General features: G+C 48.1%; 1 protein-coding gene across 4 annotated transcripts in view; it reads left to right on the forward strand.

Moving 5' to 3' along the window:
- The first annotated feature begins 465 nt into the window (after positions 1–465).
- Positions 466–22,772, forward strand: part of EXT2 (exostosin glycosyltransferase 2) — an 86,947-nt gene continuing 64,640 nt past the window's right edge. For 2 of the 4 annotated variants that reach the window (XR_005744161.1, XM_040328050.1), the window contains exons 1-7: positions 466–565; positions 6,276–6,843; positions 9,352–9,441; positions 14,765–14,878; positions 16,438–16,633; positions 18,001–18,140; positions 21,066–21,159. Coding sequence is in view for 3 of the 4 variants with exons in the window: in XM_040328050.1 (XP_040183984.1) it covers positions 6,308–6,843; positions 9,352–9,441; positions 14,765–14,878; positions 16,438–16,633; positions 18,001–18,140; positions 21,066–21,159 (1,170 nt within the window). In the remaining variant the exon portion in view is untranslated. Of the gene's footprint in view, positions 566–4,487; positions 4,643–6,275; positions 6,844–9,351; positions 9,442–14,764; positions 14,879–16,437; positions 16,634–18,000; positions 18,141–21,065; positions 21,160–22,772 lie in introns of those variants that run through there. The other 2 variants (XM_040328053.1, XM_040328052.1) reach the window with 2 other exon arrangements.

The raw sequence follows: 22,772 nt of genomic DNA on the forward strand, positions 1-22,772 counted from the left end.
TGCACAAATACTGTGCGAGATAAAAAGTTGCAATGGCCGGCATTTTATTCCCTAGGGTGTCTGCTAAAAAAACATATATAGTGTTTGGGGGTTCTGAGTAATTTTCTAACAAAAAAAAAATATGATTTATGCATGTAGCAGAGAAGTGCCAAAATAGGCCCGGTATGGAAGTGGTTAATGAAATAAAATAAAATAAATGAAAAAATAAAATAAAATACAGATATAAAATTAAATATAAAATGTAAATATGAATAAATAACAGAATATAAAACGTCCCCCTGTAAAGCTCTGTGATGACAGGTTCGGGGTCCAGGCAAGTATGTAGCACACAATGTATGGGGAATGGGACGATACATCGGCGCTCTATTGCCTGCCATTGTATGAGATTGACATTCCATAGACTTGTACAGGCTGGTCTGGTCTCCGGGAAGATGGCGGCGCCCCTCTGTGTTGCGGACATGTTCCGGGATGTTGGAGGTGATCAGCTGACAGTGACGTTGTTTCCGCATCTACAGAGTGTGTCTGGGGGGAGATGTGAGCTGAGCGGGGCGGCCCGAGGCCGGAGGTAAGACCCCCCTCTCCGCCCTCTCCACCCTCTCCCAGACCGGGCATATCAGAGGAGGGGACCGGAGACATAGAGTGAGGGGGGAGGGGTGAGAGAGACGTCCCAGGGTGGGAAATCAGTGCTCGGGAGTGAGAGAAATCTGTGTCTGGGGGTGGAAGATTTGCCCCCGTGGTGAAATATCAGTGGTAGAAGTGGAAGATCAGGGTCGGTGTAAAAGATCAGTCTTGGGGGTGGAAGATCAGGGTTGGTGTAGAAGATCTGTCCTGGGGTGGAAGATCAGGGTTGGTGTAGAAGATCTGTCCTGGGGTGGAAGATCAGGGTTGGTGTAGAAGATCTGTCCTGGGGTGGGAGATCGAGGTTTGTAAATAAGATCTGTCCTGGGATGGAAGATTGGGGTTGGTGTAGAAGTTCTGTCCTGGGGTGGAAGATCAAGGTTGGTGTAGATGATCTGTCCTGGGGTGGAAGATTGGGGTTGGTGTAGAAGTTCTGTCCTGGGGTGGAAGATTGGGGTTGGTGTAGATGATCTGTCCTGGGGTGGAAGATTGGGGTTGGTGTAAAAGATCTGTCCCGGGGTGGAAGATCACAGTTGATGTAGAAGATCAGGGTTGGTGTAGAAGATCTGTCCTGGGATGGAAGATTGGAGTTGGCGCAGAAGATCAGGGTTGGTGTATAAGATCTGTTATGGGGTGGAAGATCAAGGTTGGTGTAGAAGATCTGTCCCGGGGTGGAAGATCACGGTTGGTGTGGAAGATCTGTCCTGGGGTGGGGGATCAAGGTTGGTTTAGAAGATCTGTCCTGGGGTGGAATATCAGGGTTGATGTAGAAGATCTGTCCTGGGGTGGAAGATCAGGGTTGGTGTAGAAGATCTGTCCTGGGGTGGAAGATCAGGGTTGGTGTAGAAGATCTGTCCTGGGGTGGAAGATCTGTCCTGGGGTGGAAGATCGGGGTTGGTGTAGAAGATCTGTCCTGGGGTGGAAGATCAGGGTTGGTGTAGAAGATCTGTCCTGGGGTGGAAGATCAGGGTTGGTGTAGAAGATCTGTCCTGGGGTGGGAGGTCTGGGTTGGTGTAGAAGATCTGTCCTGGGGTGGAAGATCAGGGTTGGTGTAAAAGATCTGTCCCGGGGTGGAAGATCACCGTTGATGTAGAAGATCTGTCCCGGGGTGGAAGATCAGGGTTGGTGTAAAAGATCTGTCCCGGGGTGGAAGATCACTGTTGATGTAGAAGATCTGTCCCGGGTGGAAGATCACTGTTGATGTAGAAGATCTGTCCCGGGGTGGAAGATCACGGTTGGTGTAGAAGATCTGTCCCGGGGTGGAATATCAGGGTTGGTGTAGATGATCTGTGCTTGGATGGAAGATTGGGGTTGGTGTAGAAGATCTGTCCCGGGGTGGAAGATCAGGGTTGGTGTAGAAGATCTGTCCCGGGGTGGAAGATCAGGTTGGCGTAGATGATCTGTCCTTGGATGGAAGATGATGGTTGGTATAGAAGATCTGTCCTGGGGTGGAAGATCACGGTTGGTGTAGAAGTTCTGTCCCGGGGTGGAAGATCAGGGTTGGTGTAGAAGATCTGTCCCGGGGGGAAGATCAGGTTGGCGTAGATGATCTGTCCTTGGATGGAAGATGATGGTTGGTATAGAAGATCTGTCCTGGGGTGGAAGATCACGGTTGGTGTAGAAGATCTGTCCTGGGGTGGAAGATCACGGTTGGTGTAGAAGATCTGTCATGGGATGGAAGATCGGGGTTGGTGTAGAAGATCAGGGTTGGTGTAGAAGATCTGTCCTGGGGTGGAAGATAAGGGTTGGTGTTGAAGATCTGTCCTGGGGTGGAAGATCGGGGTTGGTGTAGAAGATCTGTCCTGGGGTGGAAGATCGGGGTTGGTGTAGAAGATCTGTCCCGGGGTGGAAGATCATGGTTGGTGTAGAAGATCTGTCCTGGGGTGGAAGATCACGGTTGGTGTAGAAGATCTGTCCTGGGATGGAAGATCACGGTTGGTGTAGCAGATCTGTCCTGGGGTGGAAGATCACGGTTGGTGTAGAAGATCTGTCCTGGGGTGGAAGATCACGGTTGGTGTAGAAGATCTGTCCCGGGGTGGAAGATCAGGGTTGGTGTAAAAGATCTGTCCCGGGGTGGAAGATCACTGTTGATGTAGAAGATCTGTCCCGGGTGGAAGATCACTGTTGATGTAGAAGATCTGTCCCGGGGTGGAAGATCACGGTTGGTGTAGAAGATCTGTCCCGGGGTGGAATATCAGGGTTGGTGTAGATGATCTGTGCTTGGATGGAAGATTGGGGTTGGTGTAGAAGATCTGTCCCGGGGTGGAAGATCAGGGTTGGTGTAGAAGATCTGTCCCGGGGTGGAAGATCAGGTTGGCGTAGATGATCTGTCCTTGGATGGAAGATGATGGTTGGTATAGAAGATCTGTCCTGGGGTGGAAGATCACGGTTGGTGTAGAAGATCTGTCCCGGGGTGGAAGATCAGGGTTGGTGTAGAAGATCTGTCCCGGGGGGAAGATCAGGTTGGCGTAGATGATCTGTCCTTGGATGGAAGATGATGGTTGGTATAGAAGATCTGTCCTGGGGTGGAAGATCACGGTTGGTGTAGAAGATCTGTCCTGGGGTGGAAGATCACGGTTGGTGTAGAAGATCTGTCATGGGATGGAAGATCGGGGTTGGTGTAGAAGATCAGGGTTGGTGTAGAAGATCTGTCCTGGGGTGGAAGATAAGGGTTGGTGTTGAAGATCTGTCCTGGGGTGGAAGATCGGGGTTGGTGTAGAAGATCTGTCCTGGGGTGGAAGATCGGGGTTGGTGTAGAAGATCTGTCCCGGGGTGGAAGATCATGGTTGGTGTAGAAGATCTGTCCTGGGGTGGAAGATCACGGTTGGTGTAGAAGATCTGTCCTGGGATGGAAGATCACGGTTGGTGTAGCAGATCTGTCCTGGGGTGGAAGATCACGGTTGGTGTAGAAGATCTGTCCTGGGGTGGAAGATCACGGTTGGTGTAGAAGATCTGTCCTGGGGTGGAAGATCACGGTTGGTGTAGAAGATCAGGGTTGTTGTGGAAGATCTGTCTCGTGGTGGAAGATGATGGTTGGTATAGACGATCTGTCCTGGGGTGGAAGATCGGGGTTGGTGTAGAAGATCTGTCCTGGGGTGGAAGATCAGGGTTGGTGAAGATCTGTCCTGGGGGGAAGATCAGGGTTGGTGTAGAAGATGTGCCTGGGTGTGGAAGATCGTTGTTGGAGTGTCCTGGGGTGGAAATTCAGTGTCAGGGTGGAAGATCTGATCTGGGGTGGAAAAACAGTGTTGGAGCAAACATCTGTCCTTGGATGGAAGATCGGGGTTGGCGTAGATCTGTCCTGGGGTGAAAGATCTAATTGAGAGTGGAAGATCTGTTCCTGGGTGTGGAAGATCGTTGTTGGAGTGAAACATCTGTCCTGGGATGGAAGATCTGTCCTGGTGTGTAAGATCTGATGCAGGGCAGAGCACAGTTGGTGTGGAAGATGTCCTGGGGTGGAAAATCAGTGTCGGGGTGGAAGATCTGATCTGGGATGGAAGATCGGGGTTGGCGTAAAAGGTTTGTCCTGGGGTAGAAGATCAGGGTTGGTGTAGTAGAAGATCTGTCCCGGGGTGGAAGATCAGGGTTGGTGTAGTAGAAGATCTGTCCCGGGGTGGAAGATCAGGGTTGGTGTAGAACACTGATATGCAATTAGCGGACCTCCAGCTGTTGCAGAACTACAAGTCCCATGAGGCATAGCAAGACTCTGACAGCCACAAACATGACACTCAGAGGCAGAAGCATGATGGGACTTGTAGTTTTGCAACAGCTGGAGGTCCGCTAATTGCCTATCCCTGGTGTAGAAGATCTGTCCCGGGATGGAAGATCACGTTGGGTGTAGAAGATCTGTCCTGGGGTGGAAGATCACGGTTGGTGTAGAAGATCTGTCCTTGGATGGAAGATCAGGGTTGGCGTAGATCTGTCCTGGGGTGGAAGATCTAATTGAGAGTGGAAGATCTGTTCCTGGGTGTGGAAGATCGTTGTTGGAGTGAAACATCTGTCCTGGGATGGAAGATCTGTCCTGGTGTGTAAGATCTGATGCAGGGCAGAGCACAGTTGGTGTGGAAGATGTCCTGGGGTGGAAAAATCAGTGTCAGGGTGGAAGATCTGATCTGGGGTGGAAGATCGGGGTTGGCGTAAAAGGTCTGTCCTGAGGTGGAAGATCGGGGTTGGTGTAGAAGATCAGGGTTGGTGTAGGTTTGTCCTGGGGTGGAAGATCAGGGTTGGTGTAGATGTAAAATTTTGTCCCGGGGTGGAAGATCAGGGTTGGTGTAAATGATCTGTCCACCCAGATCTGTCCTGGCATGGAAGATCAGGGTTGGTGTAGAAGTTCTATCCTGGGGTGGAAGATCGGGGTTGGTGTAGAAGATCTTTCCCGGGGTGTTAGATCTGTCCTGGGGTGGAAGATCAGGGTTGGTGTAGAAGATCTGTCCTGGGGTGGAAGATCAGGGTTGGTGTAGCAGATCTGTCCCGGGGTGGAAGATCGGGGTTGGTGTAGCAGATCTGTCCCGGGGTGGAAGATCGAGGTTGGTGTAGCAGATCTGTCCCGGGGTGGAAGATCGAGGTTGGTGTAGCAGATCTGTCCCGGGGTGGAAGATCGGGGTTGGTGTAGCAGATCTGTCCTGGGGTGGAAGATCAGGGTTGGTGTAGCAGATCTGTCCCGGGGTGGAAGATCGGGGTTGGTGTAGCAGATCTGTCCCGGGGTGGAAGATCGGGGTTGGTGTAGCAGATCTGTCCTGGGGTGGAAGTTAAGTGTCAAGGTGGAAGATCAGCGTTGGAGTAAAACATCTGTCCTTGGGTGGAAGATCTGCTGTATTTGAGTGACTTGGTCCCTCCTCTCCCCTCGCCTCCCACCAGTCACATGTGCTTTTCACCATTTGTGGGCGTGGTCTCCTGGACCGGTGTCGGTTTACTGTCCTCAAATGTGTGAAAGAACACACCCCCAGCATCCCTTTAGATGTGCATACTCCTGCCTGCTCACCATTGGATGCTGCAGACTTTAGCCGTGCAATCTGCTGGTCATTTGCTTGATAATGTTCTCAGGCCTCATGGTCTGTCATGTGCTGACATTCGAGTGATCTTTTATTTATTTTTTAACGGCTCTTTTTCTCTTTTTATCTTTTTCTCTCTTTATATCTTTTTTTTTCTCTTTTTACATCTTTTTATCTTTTTCTCTCCTTTTCTCACTTTTTATCTTTTTCTTTTTTTCTCTTTTTCTCTCTCTTTTTCTCTCTTTTTATCTCCTTTTCTCTCTTTTTATCTCCTTTTCTCTCTTTTTATCTCTTTTTCTCTCTTTTTATTTTTTTCTCTTTTTATCTCTTTTTATTTTTCTCTCTTTTTCTCTCCTTTTCTCTCTTTTTCTCTCCTTTTATCTCCTTTTCTCTCTTTTTCTCTCCTTTTATCTCCTTTTCTCTCTTTTTCTCTCCTTTTCTCTCTTTTTCTCTTTTTATCTCTTTTTTTGCAGTTTCTTGTGTGTTCTCTGTAGTGTTACACTAGGTAGGGCCTCCAGTTTCTTGTGTGTTCTCTGTAGTGTTACACTAGGTAGGGCCTCCAGTTTCGGTTGCCTTCTTGTGTGTACTCTGTAGTGTTACACTAGGTAGGTAGGGACGTGGTTGGTGGTTTTCTATCCTCTAACGCCCCCTCTCTCTCTCCCTCAGTAGTGCAGTAGATCGGGGAAGGAGGGTCCAGTATGTGCTCCTCGGTTAAGTACAACAGCCGGGGTCCCGTCCTGATCCCCAGAATGAAGTCCAAGCACAGAGTGTACTACATCGCCCTCTTCTCGGTGGTGCTCCTGGGCCTCATCGCCACCGGCATGTTCCAGTTTTGGCCTCACACCATCGAGCCGTCCAGCGACTGGAGCCCCGAGGAGCAGAGCGTCCAGGACGTCCCCGCCGTCAGGCTCCCCGAGGACAGCCCGCTGCCGGAGCGCGGGGACCTGAGCTGCCGCATGCACACCTGCTTCGACGTCTACCGCTGCGGGTACAACCCCAAGAACAAGGTGAAGGTTTACATCTACCCCCTGAAGAAGTACACGGACGAGTACGGGGGCTCGGTGGGCAGTACCATCTCCCGGGAGTACAACCAGCTGCTCACCGCCGTGTCGCAGAGTGAGTTCTACACGGAGGATGTGAGCCGAGCCTGCCTCTACCTCCCTTCCATCGACGTCCTCAATCAGAATAATCTGCGCATTAAGGAGACGGCACAGGCCTTGGCACAACTCCTAAGGTAAAAGGGTGGGGGGTAAAATTCTGTGAATCTTCTCTGAAGAAAGGTTTGACACCCGAACTTCATCATACCTGCCATATACCCAACCGTGTGGGCACCTGACCGTAATCACACCTACTATGTGACCAACATGTGGGCACCTGACTGTCACACCTACTATGTGACCAACATGTGGGCACCTGACCATAATCACACCTACTGTAACACCTACTATGTGACCAATATGTGGGCACCTGACTGTCACACCTAATGTGACCAACATGTGGACACCTGACTGTCACACCTACTATGCGACCAACATGTGGGCACCTGACCGTAATCACACCTACTATGTGACCAACATGTGGGCACCTGACTGTCATCACACCTAATGTGACCAACATGTGGACACCTGACCATAATCACATCTACTATGTGACCAACATGTGGGCACCTGACTGTCACACCTACTATGTGACCAACATGTGGGCACCTGACCGTCACACCTACTATGTGACCAACATGTGGGCACCTGACCGTCGCACCTAATGTGACCAACATGTGGGCACCTGACTGTCACACCTACTATGCGACCAACACGTGGGCACCTGACTGTCACACCTACTATGTGACCAACATGTGGACACCTGACCATAATCACACCTACTATGTGACCAACATGTGGGCACCTGACCGTCACACCTACTATGTGACCAACATGTGGGCACCTGACCGTCACACCTACTATGTGACCAACATGTGGGCACCTGACCGTCATCACACCTAATGTGACCAACATGTGGGCACCTGACTGTCACACCTACTATGTGACCAACATGTGGACACCTGACTGTCACACCTACTATGTGACCAACATGTGGGCACCTGACTGTCACACCTACTATGTGACCAACATGTGGACACCTGACCGTCATACCTACTATGTGACCAACATGTGGACACCTGACCATCACACATACTATGTGACCAACACGTGGGCACCTGACCGTTACACCTAATGTGACCAATATGTGGGCACCTGACCGTCATCACACCGAATGTGACCAACATGTGGACACCTGACTGTCACACTTACTATGCGACCAACATGTGGGCACCTGACCGTCACACCTACTATGTGACCAACATGTGGACACCTGACTGTCACACCTACTATGCGACCAACATGTGGACACCTGACCGTCACACCTACTATGCGACCAACATGTGGACACCTGACCGTCACACCTACTATGCGACCAACATGTGGGCACCTGACTGTCACACCTACTATGTGACCAACATGTGGACACCTGACTGTCACACCTACTATGTGACCAACATGTGGGCACCTGACCGTCACACCTACTATATACCCAACATGTGGGCACCTGACCGTCACACCTACTATATGGCCAACAGTATGTGGTCACCTGACCATGCCATTAGGTGTGATTGGCGGTGTGCAGTGACTGCTTCCTGACGGGTCCGATCGGAACACGCCCAATCCCATCATTAATAATACTGTACACTGTGATAATGACACTGGCTGGGAAGGGGTTAACTGTGTGCCTAACACGTGTAATGTGTGCTGCTCTGATCCGCAGGTCTGGCTGTTTTTTTCCCCTGAACTTCATGTTGGTTTCAGGGAGAAGAAGCAGCCAGATCGATGTCTTTGTGTTTGTAAACACAGAACTCTGTGCTGCGATTGGCCTCAGCCGATCAGCAGGTGTGCAGCCCTAATCATTGTCTGTAACCTGCTGACAAACTCATGATTTGTCCAATCCCAGCACAGGGTCAGCAGGGGGTGCGCACATGCGTGCCTGAAAACCAAGAAGTACGTGGCGGCGTGCCAGTACGTTGCCATGCCTGGCTGTGCAGCCCGCTCTCAGTAAATGTACTGTGTGGCAAGCGGTTAAATGCCGTACAGGATTACAGTGGAACCTCGGATTGCGAGTCACGCGGTTAACGAGCGATTCGCAATACAAGCGCTGTATTTTTAAAAATCCTAACTCGCTTTGTGAGTGTTGTCTCGCAAAACAAGCACGATTCAAGCCAAAGCAGTGTGCAGTACCACGTTTGGCCTGCGGTGGGGGGGCGCCGAAGATGAGCGGCGCCAAACTTCCCAGTTCGAAAATGCTTGGAAATACTCAGTTCCCGAGCCTTTTCGAGGTTTGCCGAGGTCAGCCGAGCTGTCCTCGGGCCTTTTCGTGTGTTTCCGAGGCTCTCCGGCGCCCCCCCCACCTCTGGCCATATGCGGTATTGCATGCCATTGAAGGCAATGCGGAACAAATTATTTTAGTTTCCATTGACTTCTATGGGGAAACTCGCTTTGATATGCGAGTGCTTTGGATTACAAGCATTCTCCTGGAACGGATTATACTCGTAATCCGAGGTTCCGCTGTACTGATTGGTAGTTGATTTTTAATATTGTCATTTTTTTAATAGTTGATTAAATAATCTTGTTTGTATTTCTCTGTAACGGTCGCTGTCAGTTCTAGAACCTCTGAATTGTCTTTTCTCTTTTAGGTGGGATCGAGGGACCAATCACTTACTGTTTAACATGTTACCCGGAGGTCCCCCCGATTATAACACTGCCCTGGACGTACCTAGAGACAGGTAAAGGCGTCATATTTATTCATTACTGGTACATATATAGCGCCGTCAATGTACACAGCACTTTACATCTATAGTACAACCTTGGATTGCGAGGATAATTCCTTCCAGAAACATGCTTGTAATCCAAAGCACTTGTATATCAAAGCATGTAAGTGTAGCAATAAGATGCTAAATATTGTACCTTCATTAAATGTGACCATATTGCTACACTTGGAGGCTCCTCTCTTCTCTTTTATACTCAGTTGTGACATGACGCTACTCTTATATCAAGACATCGCTTGTATATCAAGGCAACATTTTTTTTTTTCTTACATATCTTTTATTTTATTTTATGAAAAATAGAACACAGGAAGCTACAACTGAAAATAGTACGCAACATTTATTAAAACAATTTGCGTGGCTTGCAAAACGCTCTCAAACCAAGTTACTCTCAAACCAAGGTTTTACTGTATTATACATTCACATCAGTCCCTGCCCCCCCTATGAGCTTACAATCTAAGGTCCCTAACTCACATACCAGGGGCCAATTTAGACAGGAGCCAATTAACCACTTAACCCCGGACCATATTGCTGGTCAAAGACCAGAGCACTTTTTGCGATTCGGCACTGCGTCGCTTTAAAATTGGTGTCCTTTTTTTCCCCACAAATAGAGCTTTCTTTTGGTGGTATTTGATCACCTCTGCGGTTTTTGCGCTATAAACAAAACTAGAGCGACAATTTTGAAAAAAATTAATATTTTTTGCTATAATAAATATCTCCCAAAAATATATAAAAAAACATTTTTTTTCCTCCGTTTAGGCCGATACGTATTCTTCTACCTATTTTTCGTAAAAAAAAAATCGCAATAAGCGTTTATTGATTGGTTTGCGCAAAAGTTATAGCGTTTACAAAATAGGGGGTATTTTTATGGCATTTTTATTAATATTTTTTTTTTTACTAGTAATGGCGGCGATCTGCGATTTTTTTTTTTTCTCAGTACTGCGACATTATGGCGGACACTTCGGACACTTCAGACACATTTTTTGGACCATTGTCATTTTTCTAGCGATCAGTGTTATAAAAATGCATTGGATTACTATAAAAATACCACTGGCAGTGAAGGGGTTAACACTAGGGGTCGGGGAAGGGGTTAAGTATGTTCCCTGGGTGTGTTCTAACTGTAGGGGGGGGGGGTGAGACTCACTCGGGGAAAGACTGATCTTCTGTTCATACATTGTATGAACAGAAGATCAGCATTTCTCCCCCTGACAGGACCGGGAGCTGTGTGTTTACTCACACAGCTCCCGGTCCCCGCTCTGTAACGAGCGATCGCGTGTGCCCGGCGGCGATCGCGCCCACCGGGCACGTGCACGGGAGTCGGGGGAGAGCGCACGCGCCCCTAGTGGCCTGCGCGAGAGCCGACGTATAGCTACGGGCTCTCGCGCAGGGGAGCCGACCTGCCGCCGTAAAAGTGCGGCGGCTGGTCGGCAAGCAGTTAGCCTACCAGCATGTCTTTGGAATGTTGGAGGAAACCCACACAGGGAGAACGTGTAAGCTAGTATAATGTTCGGGATCTGCCCGGCGGAAGTGCTAACCACTTGGCCACTGTGCTGCCCAATTATTGATCACAGACTCTTCATTATTATAAAGAGGATTTTTCCAGTGTGGGTGGAAAGTTTTGGAAGGAATAAAAGGAGACAGAAAAAAATATTGTTTTTTCCGTTCTTCTTTTTTAAGATCTTAATTATATGTTTGTAGTTTTAAAAAAAGGCTGTGGTGTTCTCTCTGACGTCCACAAGGTGGCAGTCATGTTCCAACAAAATGGATCAGTTCTGTTCTATGAGTGCAGCCTGGTAAAGTGGGTGTAAACCTTTTGTGTTTTTTCACCTTAATACATCCTATGCATTAAGGCATGGGTCTTCAAACTACGGCCCTCCAGTTGTTCAGGAACTACAATTCCCATCATGCCAAGTCATGTCTGTGAATGTCAGTGTATTACAATGCCTCATGGGATGTGTAGTTCCGCAACAGCTGGAAGGCCGTAGTTTGAGGATCCCTGCATTAAGGTGAAAAAGCACCTTGCACTCTCCGCATCCCCCCCCTGTGCCCCCCTTTTACTTTCCTGAGCCCCGATCTTCCGTGGGCTCGTTCCCGCATCGCTTTCCAAACGGCTTGTCGGCTCTTCATTGGTTAGATTGATGGCATCTCAACCATTGGCTCCTGCTGCTGTCAATCAAATCAATGACTCAGCGTGCCGGGGTGGAGTGGCTCCGAGTCATACACTTGGCGGCTATGGCCACCGAGTGTATAACACAGGAGTGTGCCCGCAAGGTAACCCCCTTGGGAGAGCGCTTCCCAGAGAAGGGAGCTGTAATAAAAGGTACTTTAGATACTTTCTCCTGACCTGACAATGAGGGGGGGGGGGGCAGGGGAGGAGAAGACAGAGGACATTTTTATAAAAATGTATTTATTGATTTATTTCATGATTTAAAAGGAACAGGATTTTTTTTTAAGGGTTACAACCACTTTAAGACTCAGCCAGACCAGTGTTTCTCAACTCCAGTCCTCAAGGCACCCCAACGGGTCATGTTTTCAGGCTCTCCGTTATTTTGCACAAGTGATTTGATCCGTTTCACTGCCTTAGTAATTACCACAGCCGTTTTATCTGAGGGAAATCCTGAAAACATAACCTGTTGGGGCGCCTTGAGGACTGGAGTTGAGAAACACTGAGCCAGACAGACTTGAGACTTATTGCACACTTTATGCGTATACAATATTAATACAGTAAATAAATAAGCCCTATCCCGAAAATAAGCCCTAGTGTATTTTTTGTAGCCAAAATTAATATAAGAACCGGTTTTATTTTTTATTTTACTTTGAATTTTTTCTTTTTACGCTGTCCTTTTAAAAATGTTGGGTCACTTTTATTCCTATTGCAATGAATGTAAACGTCCCTTGTAATAGAAAAAAAGCATGACAGGTCCTCTTTAAGAGATTTTTTCCCCTCCAGGTAGAGGTATGATATATTTATAAGTATGGGTAATATTCTTTGATTATTACAGAGAAGAGCCTTGTCGTATCAGAGGACGTCTCCAGCCTGACCTGATGGTGACATAGATGTCTGTGGGGTGTACACCCCCCCCCCCCTCCCCTCAGGACCTCTTCTGTCCATTGTTTTTGCTCTGTAATGATTGTAATTATAGTTGATGGGACGGCTGGCGTCTCTGCGCTGACAGCTCCTCACACTGATCATCAGATGGTATCGCCGTGTACGGGGACGGGGGTCATCACCGCCATGTGTCACTCTGTATATTACCTCTTCTATAGAGATCATGGCAATATTGCTTGTCCCGGGAATAACCTGTGTGGATCTTATCTGTGTAATGTGCGAATATCTTCTATATTGTGTATTCACATCACCTGTACATTGTGTCGTTCTGCATTAGGGGGCGCTGTTGCCTGCAGAGCTCACCATTAAATCTGCCTTCGGCCTCGCACAGTTGTACAGACTCCTCTCCTGGACTGAAATGTCTTTCTCTGATTTCACTGCACACTGTGAGCTTTTTGCAATGCGCATAAGAAGTTGCAGCAAGTCCGATAGAGCCTTCCTTTTCCTGGCTGGAGGACATCCAGCATCATCTAGCGCTTTCCAACCCAGCCTGCCTGTCCCTAGCCCACCCAACATCCAGGAGGCTCGTTATCCCCTATGCAAATGAAGCTTGTCTTGGAACACCCACTCATTCAGACTGAAAGCCAACCCACTGCTTGCATTTTAATATTTGCATAACTCCTCCCAAGAGCCAACCCACTGCTTGCATTTTAATATTTGCATAACTCTTACCAAGAGCCAACCCACTGCTTTCATATTATGTGCATAACTCCTCCCAAGAGCCAGCCCACTGCTTACATTTTAATATTTGCATAACTCCTCCCAGTAGTCAGTCCACCACTTGCATATTATTTGCATAACTCCTCCCAAGAGCCAACCCACTGCTTTTTATTTAAAAAATTGCATAACTCCTCCCAAGAGCCAACCCACTGCTTGCATATTATTTGTATTATTCCTCCCAAGAGCCAGCCCACTGCTTCCTTTTTATTATTTACATAACTCCTCCCAAGAGCCAACCCTCTGCTTTCATATTTGCATAACTCCTCCCAAGAGCCAGCCCACTGCTTCCTTTTTATTATTTACATAACTCCTCCCAAGAGCCAACCCTCTGCTTTCATATTTGCATAACTCCTCCCAAGAGCCAACCCACTGCTTGCATATTATTTGCATAACTCCTCCCAAGAGCCTACCCACTGCTTTCATATTTGCATAACTCCTCCCAAGAGCCAGCCCACTGCTTGCATATTATTTGCATAACTCCCCCCAAGAGCCAACCCACTGCTTTCATATTTGCATAACTCCTCCCAAGAGCCAGCCTACTGCTTGCATATTATTTGCATAACTCCTCCCAAGAGCCAACCCACTGCTTCCTTTTTATTATTTGCATAACTCCTCCCAAGAGCCAACCCACTGCTTCCTTTTTATTATTTGCATAACTCCTTCCAAGAGCCAACCCACTGCTTCCTTTTTATTATTTGCATAACTCCTCCCAAGAGCCAACCCACTGCTTCCTTTTTATTATTTGCATAACTCCTCCCAAGAGCCAACCCACTGCTTGCATATTATTTGCATAACTCCTCCCAAGAGCCAACCCACTGCTTTCATATTATTTGCATAACTCCTCCCAAGAGCCAGCCCACTGCTTGCATTTTAATATTTGCATAACTCCTCCCAGTAGTCAGTCCACCACTTGCATATTATTATTTGCATAACTCCTACCAAGAGCCAACCCACTGCTTGCATATTATTATTTGCATAACTCCTCCCAAGAGCCAACCCACTGCTTGCATATTATTATTTGCATAACTCCTCCCAAGAGCCAACCCACTGCTTGCATATTATTATTTGCATAACTCCTCCCAAGAGCCAACCCACTGCTTGCATATTATTATTTGCATAACTCCTCCCAAGAGCCAGCCCACTGCTTACATTTTAAAGTGTTACTTAACCCAGAGAGAAGCACAGAGACTCGGTGATGACATCACTGGGTCTGTAATAAGACATGTAATGAAAATACAAAGGTGTTGTTAACAAATGTAATGAGCATGTGGATGAGACGGGGAAATAGAAGCAGATTAATCTTTAGCTTTACTTACTAGAGTAATATTATATGTAAATGAGATCTCTGCCATCTATATTATTATTTATATTAAATATATATTATGTACAGAGAAATATACACATGGACTATGAAGCTTATTATTTTAAAGCGTCTGTCATTGATCTCTCTTGCAGAGCGGTGTTGGCCGGCGGAGGATTCTCAATGTGGACTTACCGCCAGGGATATGACGTCAGCATTCCCGTCTACAGTCCTCTGTCTGAAGTGAACCTACCTGAGCGGGCCCCAGGGTCAGTGTGTCTCCGTTTCTGGCTTGGTGTTGTGTATGAAGTGGAGGTCCGGTGATCTGGTAATGGTGCCCGGGATAAGCTCCCCGTCCCCAACATGTTTCGCCCCATCGCCGGGGCTTATTCATGGAGGATGGGGCAAAACATGTTGGGTACGTTCCCTGGATGAATGGAGCCGAGGCGGCTTTTACCTGCTATCTATTTGGGCCGGGTGAGGTGTGTGGCGAGACTTTCACTTTCTATTCCTGCAGGATCAACAGGTAGCAATCAATCAAACTCTTTCAATGGTATGTTTACCGGACCAAAAAAATCTCCATGAGAGATATCGCATTTTGGCCACTAGGTGGAGCTGATGACTCAGGAGTTAACAAAAGTATAAGGTGAAATTTCATTCAGTCTGTATACTGTACAGTGCATCCGGAAAGTATTCACAGCGCTTCACTTTTTCCACATTTTGGTATGTTACAGCCTTATTCCAAAATGGATTAAATTCATTATTTTCCTCCAAATTCGATAGACAATCCCCCATAATGACAACGTGAGAGAAGGTTGTTTGAAATCTTTGCAAATTTATTTAAAATAAAAAACAGAAATCCCATGTACAGAAGTATCGCATGCTCTTCCCATGTACAGAAGTATCGCAGGCTCCTCCCATGTACAGAAGTATCGCAAGGCTCCTCCCATGTACAGAAGTATCGCAGGCTCCTCCCATGTACAGAAGTATCACAGGCTCCTCCCATGCACAGAAGTATCGCAGGCTCCTCCCATGTACAGAAGTATCGCAGGCTCCTCCCATGTACAGAAGTATCGCAGGCTCCTCCCATGTACAGAAGTATCGCAGGCTCCTCCCATGTACAGAAGTATCGCAGGCTCCTCCCATGTACAGAAGTATCGCAGGCTCCTCCCATGTGCACAAGTATCGCAGGCTCCTCCCATGTGCACAAGTATCGCAGGCTCCTCCCATGTGCACAAGTATCGCAGGCTCCTCCCATGTGCACAAGTATCGCAGGCTCCTCCCATGTGCACAAGTATCGCAGGCTCCTCCCATGTGCACAAGTATCGCAGGCTCCTCCCATGTGCACAAGTATCACAGCTTTTGCCATGACACTTAACATTGAGTTCAGGTGCCTCCTGTTTCCACTGATCATCAATTCTACAACTTGATTGGAGTCCACCTGGGGTAAATTCAGTTGATTGGACATGATTTGGAAAGGCACACACCTGTCTATAGAAGTTCTCACAGTTATCAGTGCATGTCAGAGCACAAACCAAGCCAAAGTCGTATCCCAGTTGCACCCATCCAAAGTTTCACCAAAGTTGGCGCAACTTTGGCGTCATGCAAATCTGAAAATGCTTGCTGCCTGGCTGTTATTGTGACGGGTCAGTGATGTATTGCACCAAGCTAGTCTAAATAACAGTCATGCGTTTCCACAATGAGGTCATCGGTGGTGTATATTCTTTATAACGAGGTCTGAGGAATTAGATGACATTATAGAGAATTGTGTGACGGGTGAGTTCTTCATACCGGCCGAGAGTCTGACCGTCCTTTCCTCTCTCTGCAGCCCCCGGACCTTCTTCCTCCTCTCCTCACAGACGGCTCTGCACCCTGAGTTCCGTGCCGATCTGGAGGCGATCCGAGCGGAAAACGTTGAGTCGGTGGTGATCCTGGATAAGTGCAGTAACCTGTCTGATGACGCGTCGCCACATCGGAAACGCTGCAATAAGAATATTGTCTACGACTACCCGCAAGTTCTTCAGGTAGATGTTGTCAGAGAGGGTGAGGGGTGATGGGTGCAGGGGTCCAGTGAATATTTAACCACTTAACCCCCGGACCATATTGCTGGTCAAAGACCAGAGCCCTTTTTGCGATTCGGCACTGCCTCGCTTTAACTGACAATTGCGCGATCGTGCGACGTGGCTCCCAAACAAAATTGGCGTCCTTTTTTTCCCACAAATAGAGCTTTCTTTTGGTGGTATTTGATCACCTCTGCGGTTTTTAGTTTATATAAAACTATAAACAAAAATAGAGCGACAAATTTGAAAAAAATTAATATTTTTTAACTTTTTGCTATAATAAATATCCCCAAAAATATATAAAAAAAAAGTTTTTTTCCTCAATTTAGGCCGATACGTATTCTTCTACATATTTTTTTGTAAAAGTTATAGCGTTTACAAAATAGGGGGTATTTTTATGGCATTAATATTTTTTTTTTTATTAGTAATGGCGGCGATCAGCGGTTTTTATTTTTATTTTTTGGTACTGCGACATTATGGCGGACACTTCAGACACTTCTGACACATTTTTTGGGACCATTGTCATTTTTATAGCGATCAGTGCTATAAAAATGCATTGGATTACTATAAAAATGCCACTGGCAGGGAAGGGGTTAACACTAGGGGGCGGGGGGCGGGGAAGGGGTTAAGTATGTTCCCTGGGTGTGTTCTAACTGTAGGGGGGGTGGCCTCACTAGGGGAAATGATTGATCGCTGTTCATACATTGTATGAACAGAAGATCAGCATTTCTCCCCCTGACAGGATCGGGAGCGGTGTGTTTACATACACAGCTCCCAGTCCTCGCTCTGTAACGAGCGATCGCTTGTGCCCTGCGGCGATCGCGCCCGCCGGGCACACGCACGGAAGTCGGGGGAGAGCGCCTCCCTAGTGGCCTGCGAGAGAGCCAACGTTATTGTACGGCTTTCGCGCAGGGGAGCCGACCTGCCGCCGTAAAACGACGGCGGCTGGTCGGCAAATGGTTAAAGTGATTGTAAACCTTTGTTTCTTATTTTCCTTAAAATAAAAAAAGATTACTTCCTGATTTGTGCATTGTGTCGTATTGCAGAGAGCAGACCATTCCTCCTCTTCTATGGTCCCCTGCTGGCCAGTGGACTTTCTTTCACCCAGGGCAAAGACTCCATTCTTTTGCATCCCCTGACACCTTCCTCATCATGTCCCCCTCCCCCCCCCAGAAGTTACCTATTGTGTCCAACCACATTTCTTGATAGATGAAATTCTGGGGTGACTGCTTTACACTGGCGGGTCACCCCAGCTGTTTTTGCTGTTTGGTTTCTGGGACGTGATATAAAATCTAATAATGCTTTGACCTGTCCTCTGTTTCCATTCGTAGGAGGCCAAATTCTGCCTCGTCTTCCGCGGCGCCCGCTTGGGACAAACGGTTCTCAGTGACGTCCTTCAGGCTGGTTGTGTCCCCGTTATCCTGGCCGACTCCTACGTACTGCCCTTCTCTGAGGTGCTGGACTGGAAGAGGTAACGTTCCCCATTATTAGGTTTCTTTAGCCAATAATTTTGTAAAGTCTATTTTTTTTCCCTATACAAATAATAAACATGTCATACTTACCTGCTCTGTCGCAGTGGATTTGCACAGAGCAGCCCAGATCCTCCTCTTCTCGGGGTCCCTCTTCTGTAATCCTGGCCCCTCCCTCCCGCAGATTGCAATGGGGGCACCACGAGCCGAGTAACCGCTCCCAGGGCTAGATTCAGATAGCCCGGCGTAATTTTCTGCCGCCGTAACTTAGGACGCAAGTTCCGTATTCATAAAGAACTTGCGCCCTAAGTTACGGCGGCGTAGCGTATGTGGTCCGGCGTAAGCCCGCCTAATTCAAATGTGGGTGATGTGGGCGTGTTTTATTTAAATTAATTGTGAGCCCACGTATTTGACGTTTTTTACGAACGGCGCATGCGCCGTTCGTGAAAGAATCCCAGTGCGCATGCTCGAAATTACGCCGCAAATCGTCAATGCTTTAGACGTGAACGTAACTTACGTACAGCCCTATTCGCGAACAACTTACGCAAACAACGTAAAATGTTCAAAATTCGACGCGGGAACGACGTCCATACTTAACATAGGATACCCCTCATATAGCAGGGAAAAAGCCTAACGTAAACGACGTAAAAAAATGCACCGGGCGGACGTACGTTTCTGAATCGGCGTATCTACCTAATTAGCATATTCCTTGCATAAATCGACGGAAGCGCTACCTAGCGGCCAGCGTAAATATGCAACTAAGATACGACGGCATAAGAGACTTACGCCAGTCGGATCTTAGCCTAATTTCGGCGTATCTTATCCTTTTCTTCTGCGGGACTACCATAGCCAGCCGCTGGCTATGGGGAGAGGTAATCCCAGTGCTCCATAGACTTGCACAGCAGGACTTGGGTCCACCGCCCCACTTCCTCATACTGTAACTCCACACAGTAATGCAAGGCTTTTTCCCTGGTGTGGAGTGTCCCTCCACACCAGTCCATAAAATAGCTTCCTTTCCCTTAGTGCAGTCCTCCTTCACTTACCTCATCCTTCCATTTTGCTTTTAAATGTCCTTATTTCTTCTGAGAAATACTCACTTCCTGTTCTTCTGTCTGTAACTCCACACAGTAATGCAAGGCTTTCTCCCTGGTGTGGAGTGTCGTGCTCGCCCCCTCCCTTGGACTACAGAAGAGTCAGGACGCCAACTAACACACAGCTCCTTTCTCTATCTGCGACGTACAGAACGTCCTGACTCTCCTGTAGTAACTGTCTGTAACTCCACACAGTAATGCGAAGCTTTCTCCCTGGTGTGGAGTGTCGTGCTCGCCCTCTCCCTTGGACTACAGGAGAGTCAGGACGCTCTCTACATTGCAGATAGAGAAAGGAGCTGTGTGTTAGTGGGCCTCCTGACTCTCCTGTAGTCCAAGGGAGGGGGCGAGCAGGACACTCCACACCAGGGAGAAAGCCTTGCATTACTGTGTGGAGTTACAGACAGAAGAACAGGAAGTGAGGATTTCTCAGAAGAAATAAGGACATTTAAAAGCAAAATGGAAGGATGAGGTAAGTGAAGGAGGACTGCACTGAGGTAAAGGAAGCTATTTAGGAAAAACAATTGTACCTTTACAACCCCTTTAACACTGGCAGGGGTGCTTAAAATGATCAGCTTTTATTTATTTATGTAAAACCTTTACCCCAAAAGGAAAAACACTCTTTGCTATAACTGATTATAATGTATTAGCAGAAGTTTATATTTAAAAATTTGTATTAAATTTGTATTTAAATCTAATAGTCCTTCTAACACTCCCCTTCCCGCAGACTGACAATGCTGCTGTCCAATGGGTGCCCCCCTGTGCTCCTTAATCCAGAGTGCGGGCAATCTAATACAGGAGGTGTGTTACTGGCCAGATCACCGGGTGAAAACAGAGGGAACAAATATTTGAGCAGGCATGCAGCGCGGTACTTTTAGGGCCAGATCCTCAAAGAAGTTACGCTGGCGTATCTATTGATACGCCGCATAACTTCTAGTTTGCTCCGGCGTATCTTTTGTTTTGTATCCACAAAACAAGATACGCCTGAAGCTGGGCTATATCCGACTGGCGTACGTCTTAGTACGCCGTCGGATCTAAGGTGCATATTTACGCTGGCCGCTAGGTGGCGTTTCCGTCGATTTCCCAGTCGAGTATGCAAATTAGCTAGATACGCGAATCCACAAACGTACGTTTGGCCGGCGCATTTTTTTACGTCGTTTGCGTTCGGCTTTTTCCGGCGTATAGTTACCCCTGCTATATGAGGCGTAACCTATGTTAAGTATGGCCGTCGTTCCCGCATCGAAATTTAAATTTTTTACGTCGTTTGCATAAGTCGTTTGCGAATAGGGCTTTGAGTAGAATGACGTTCACGTCGTAAACATTGGCTTGTTGCGGGTTCATTTCGAGCATGCGCACTGGGATACCCCCAAAAAAATGTAATTTACGTCGGGTCAAGATTTATTTACATAAAACACGCCCCCATCTCATCCATTTGAATTGCACGCCCTTACGCCGCCAAAGTTACACTACGCCGCCGTAACTTACGGCGCATATTCTTTGAGGATAAGGAAAATACGCTGAAAGTTACGGCGGCGTAGTGTATCAGAGATACGCTACGCCGGACGCAACAATGCGCCAGGCTACGTGGATCTAGCCCTTAATTATTAATGGCACCCCATGCATCTGCAAACAATGTGCCATGTTGTGCTCGCCAAACTGCACGGTGCGGCAAGTTATTTTATTTATTTTTTTGACACTTCTGTTCTCCGTTTCTTGCGGAAATAAAATGAAATCAATCGGTCGCCCCTATGCGTTGCGTCACGGGTATGCGCCTGTGCTGGGTTGCACCTGTAGGTATGAACCAAACCTATAAGACGTTGTCCATTCCTCTGATTCCAGGGCGTCGGTGGTGATTCCAGAAGAGAAGATCTTGGAGATGATCAGCATTCTGCAGGGAGTTTCTCAGAGACAAGTGGAGGAAATGCAGAGACAGGTAAGGATGGGTCTTATGTTGACATAAATGTATGTATAGTTTTAAAGTGTAACTCCATTTTTGTTGAGGAAAAAACATTCCCCTCTGGGTGATCTATGTGTCAGTGGCGGCTGGAGGTTTTTTTGTTTGGGGGGCGGCAAACAACCGAACCCCCAACCCCCTGGCAACTCAAACCGCCGGCACTTACCTCATCTAGGCGGTGTCGGGGATCAGGCATCAAGGCTCTTCTCCTCGCTTCCGCTTTGCGTCTCCCCTCCTCCTAGGCGCCCAATAGGATCACCTGTCCTTTCAGCCAATCGGGTGACAGGTATCACACCCGCTTCCCGATTGGCCAGGAGGAGGATCCAAATCCTCTTCCTCCATATCCCCTCTCAACTCATTCACCCCCCCCCCCCCCCCCAAACAGGGCCGGCCCTACCATGGGACCCGATGGTACCATTGTACCAGGCAGCACTTTCAGGGGGGCAGCAAATTTCCTGCCTGCACGCCATCCCATTCCGCCAGCTTCGCTCTCCACTCCACTGTGGGGCTAATTGCCGCCCGACCGCTCCTCCTGTTCCGCTCTCCGCTCCACTGTGGGGCTAATTGCATGAATAGAGCCATAACAGGTCCTTTTTATACTCCTATATACATGTATAGAGCCAGGATAGGTCCACTTTAGTTATCATGATATAAAATAATGGATGTTTGGGCATTTTGGTGGGCTTAATTTTTTTTTTGGGGGGGGGGGGCAGCATTTCATTCTTGGTACCAGGCAGCACAATGTCTTGGGCCGGCACTGCCCCCAAATCATCACTCCTAGCGCACCTCCCCAAATTTCCCATCCTAGAACAATTCTTACCTCCTGACGCCCCCCAATTTTCCCCTCCCAACACAAATCCCCTGCCCGCAATCTCCTTGTGATGCCCTCCCACCTCACATGGTACCACAGTGCCTAGGGCAGCCGTCCCTCCTGCCCACCCCCTTGACCCGGCCCCGACTGTGACCATAGAAACTTCTTTAATGTATATGTCAGTGCAAAATTTCACAAAAAATATATATATAATATAATTAGTACTCTGCAACACATGCAGATTTCCAGTGTTTATCTCTTTTAAATATGTTGCAAGTACAGAAAAACACCAGAGTGAGTGAATCCAGTGAGATCCTGACTTGCTGTTTGGGCTGACAACACAGCGCTTCTGGTGCACTGATATACCAACCAGGGTTGTCAGCCCTGCCCGCTGGACTTAAGAATTCCTCCTTTCCCCACCCCTCTTTGCCTCTCCTGGCCCCTCTTTGCCTCTCCCGGCCCCTTTTGGCCTCTCCCTGCCCCGTTTGGCCTCTCCCTGCCCCTCTTTGGCCTCTCCCTGCCCCGTTTGGCCTCTCCCTGCCCTTCTTTGGCCTCTTCCTGCCCTTCTTTGGCCTCTTCCTGCCCTTCTTTGGCCTCTCCCTGCCCCTCTTTGGCCTCCCTCCCTGCCCCTCATTGGCCTCTCCCTGCTTCTCATTGGCCTCTCCCTGCCCCTCTTGGTCTCTCCCTGCCCCTCTTTGGCCTCTCCCTGCCCCTCTTTGGCCTCTCCCTGCCCCCCTTTGGCCTCTCCCTGCCCCCCTTTGGCCTCTCCCTGCCCCCCTTT

The sequence above is a fragment of the Rana temporaria genome, chromosome 11, assembly GCF_905171775.1.
Source record: "Rana temporaria chromosome 11, aRanTem1.1, whole genome shotgun sequence".
In the NCBI taxonomy this organism is placed as follows: Eukaryota; Metazoa; Chordata; class Amphibia; order Anura; family Ranidae; genus Rana; species Rana temporaria.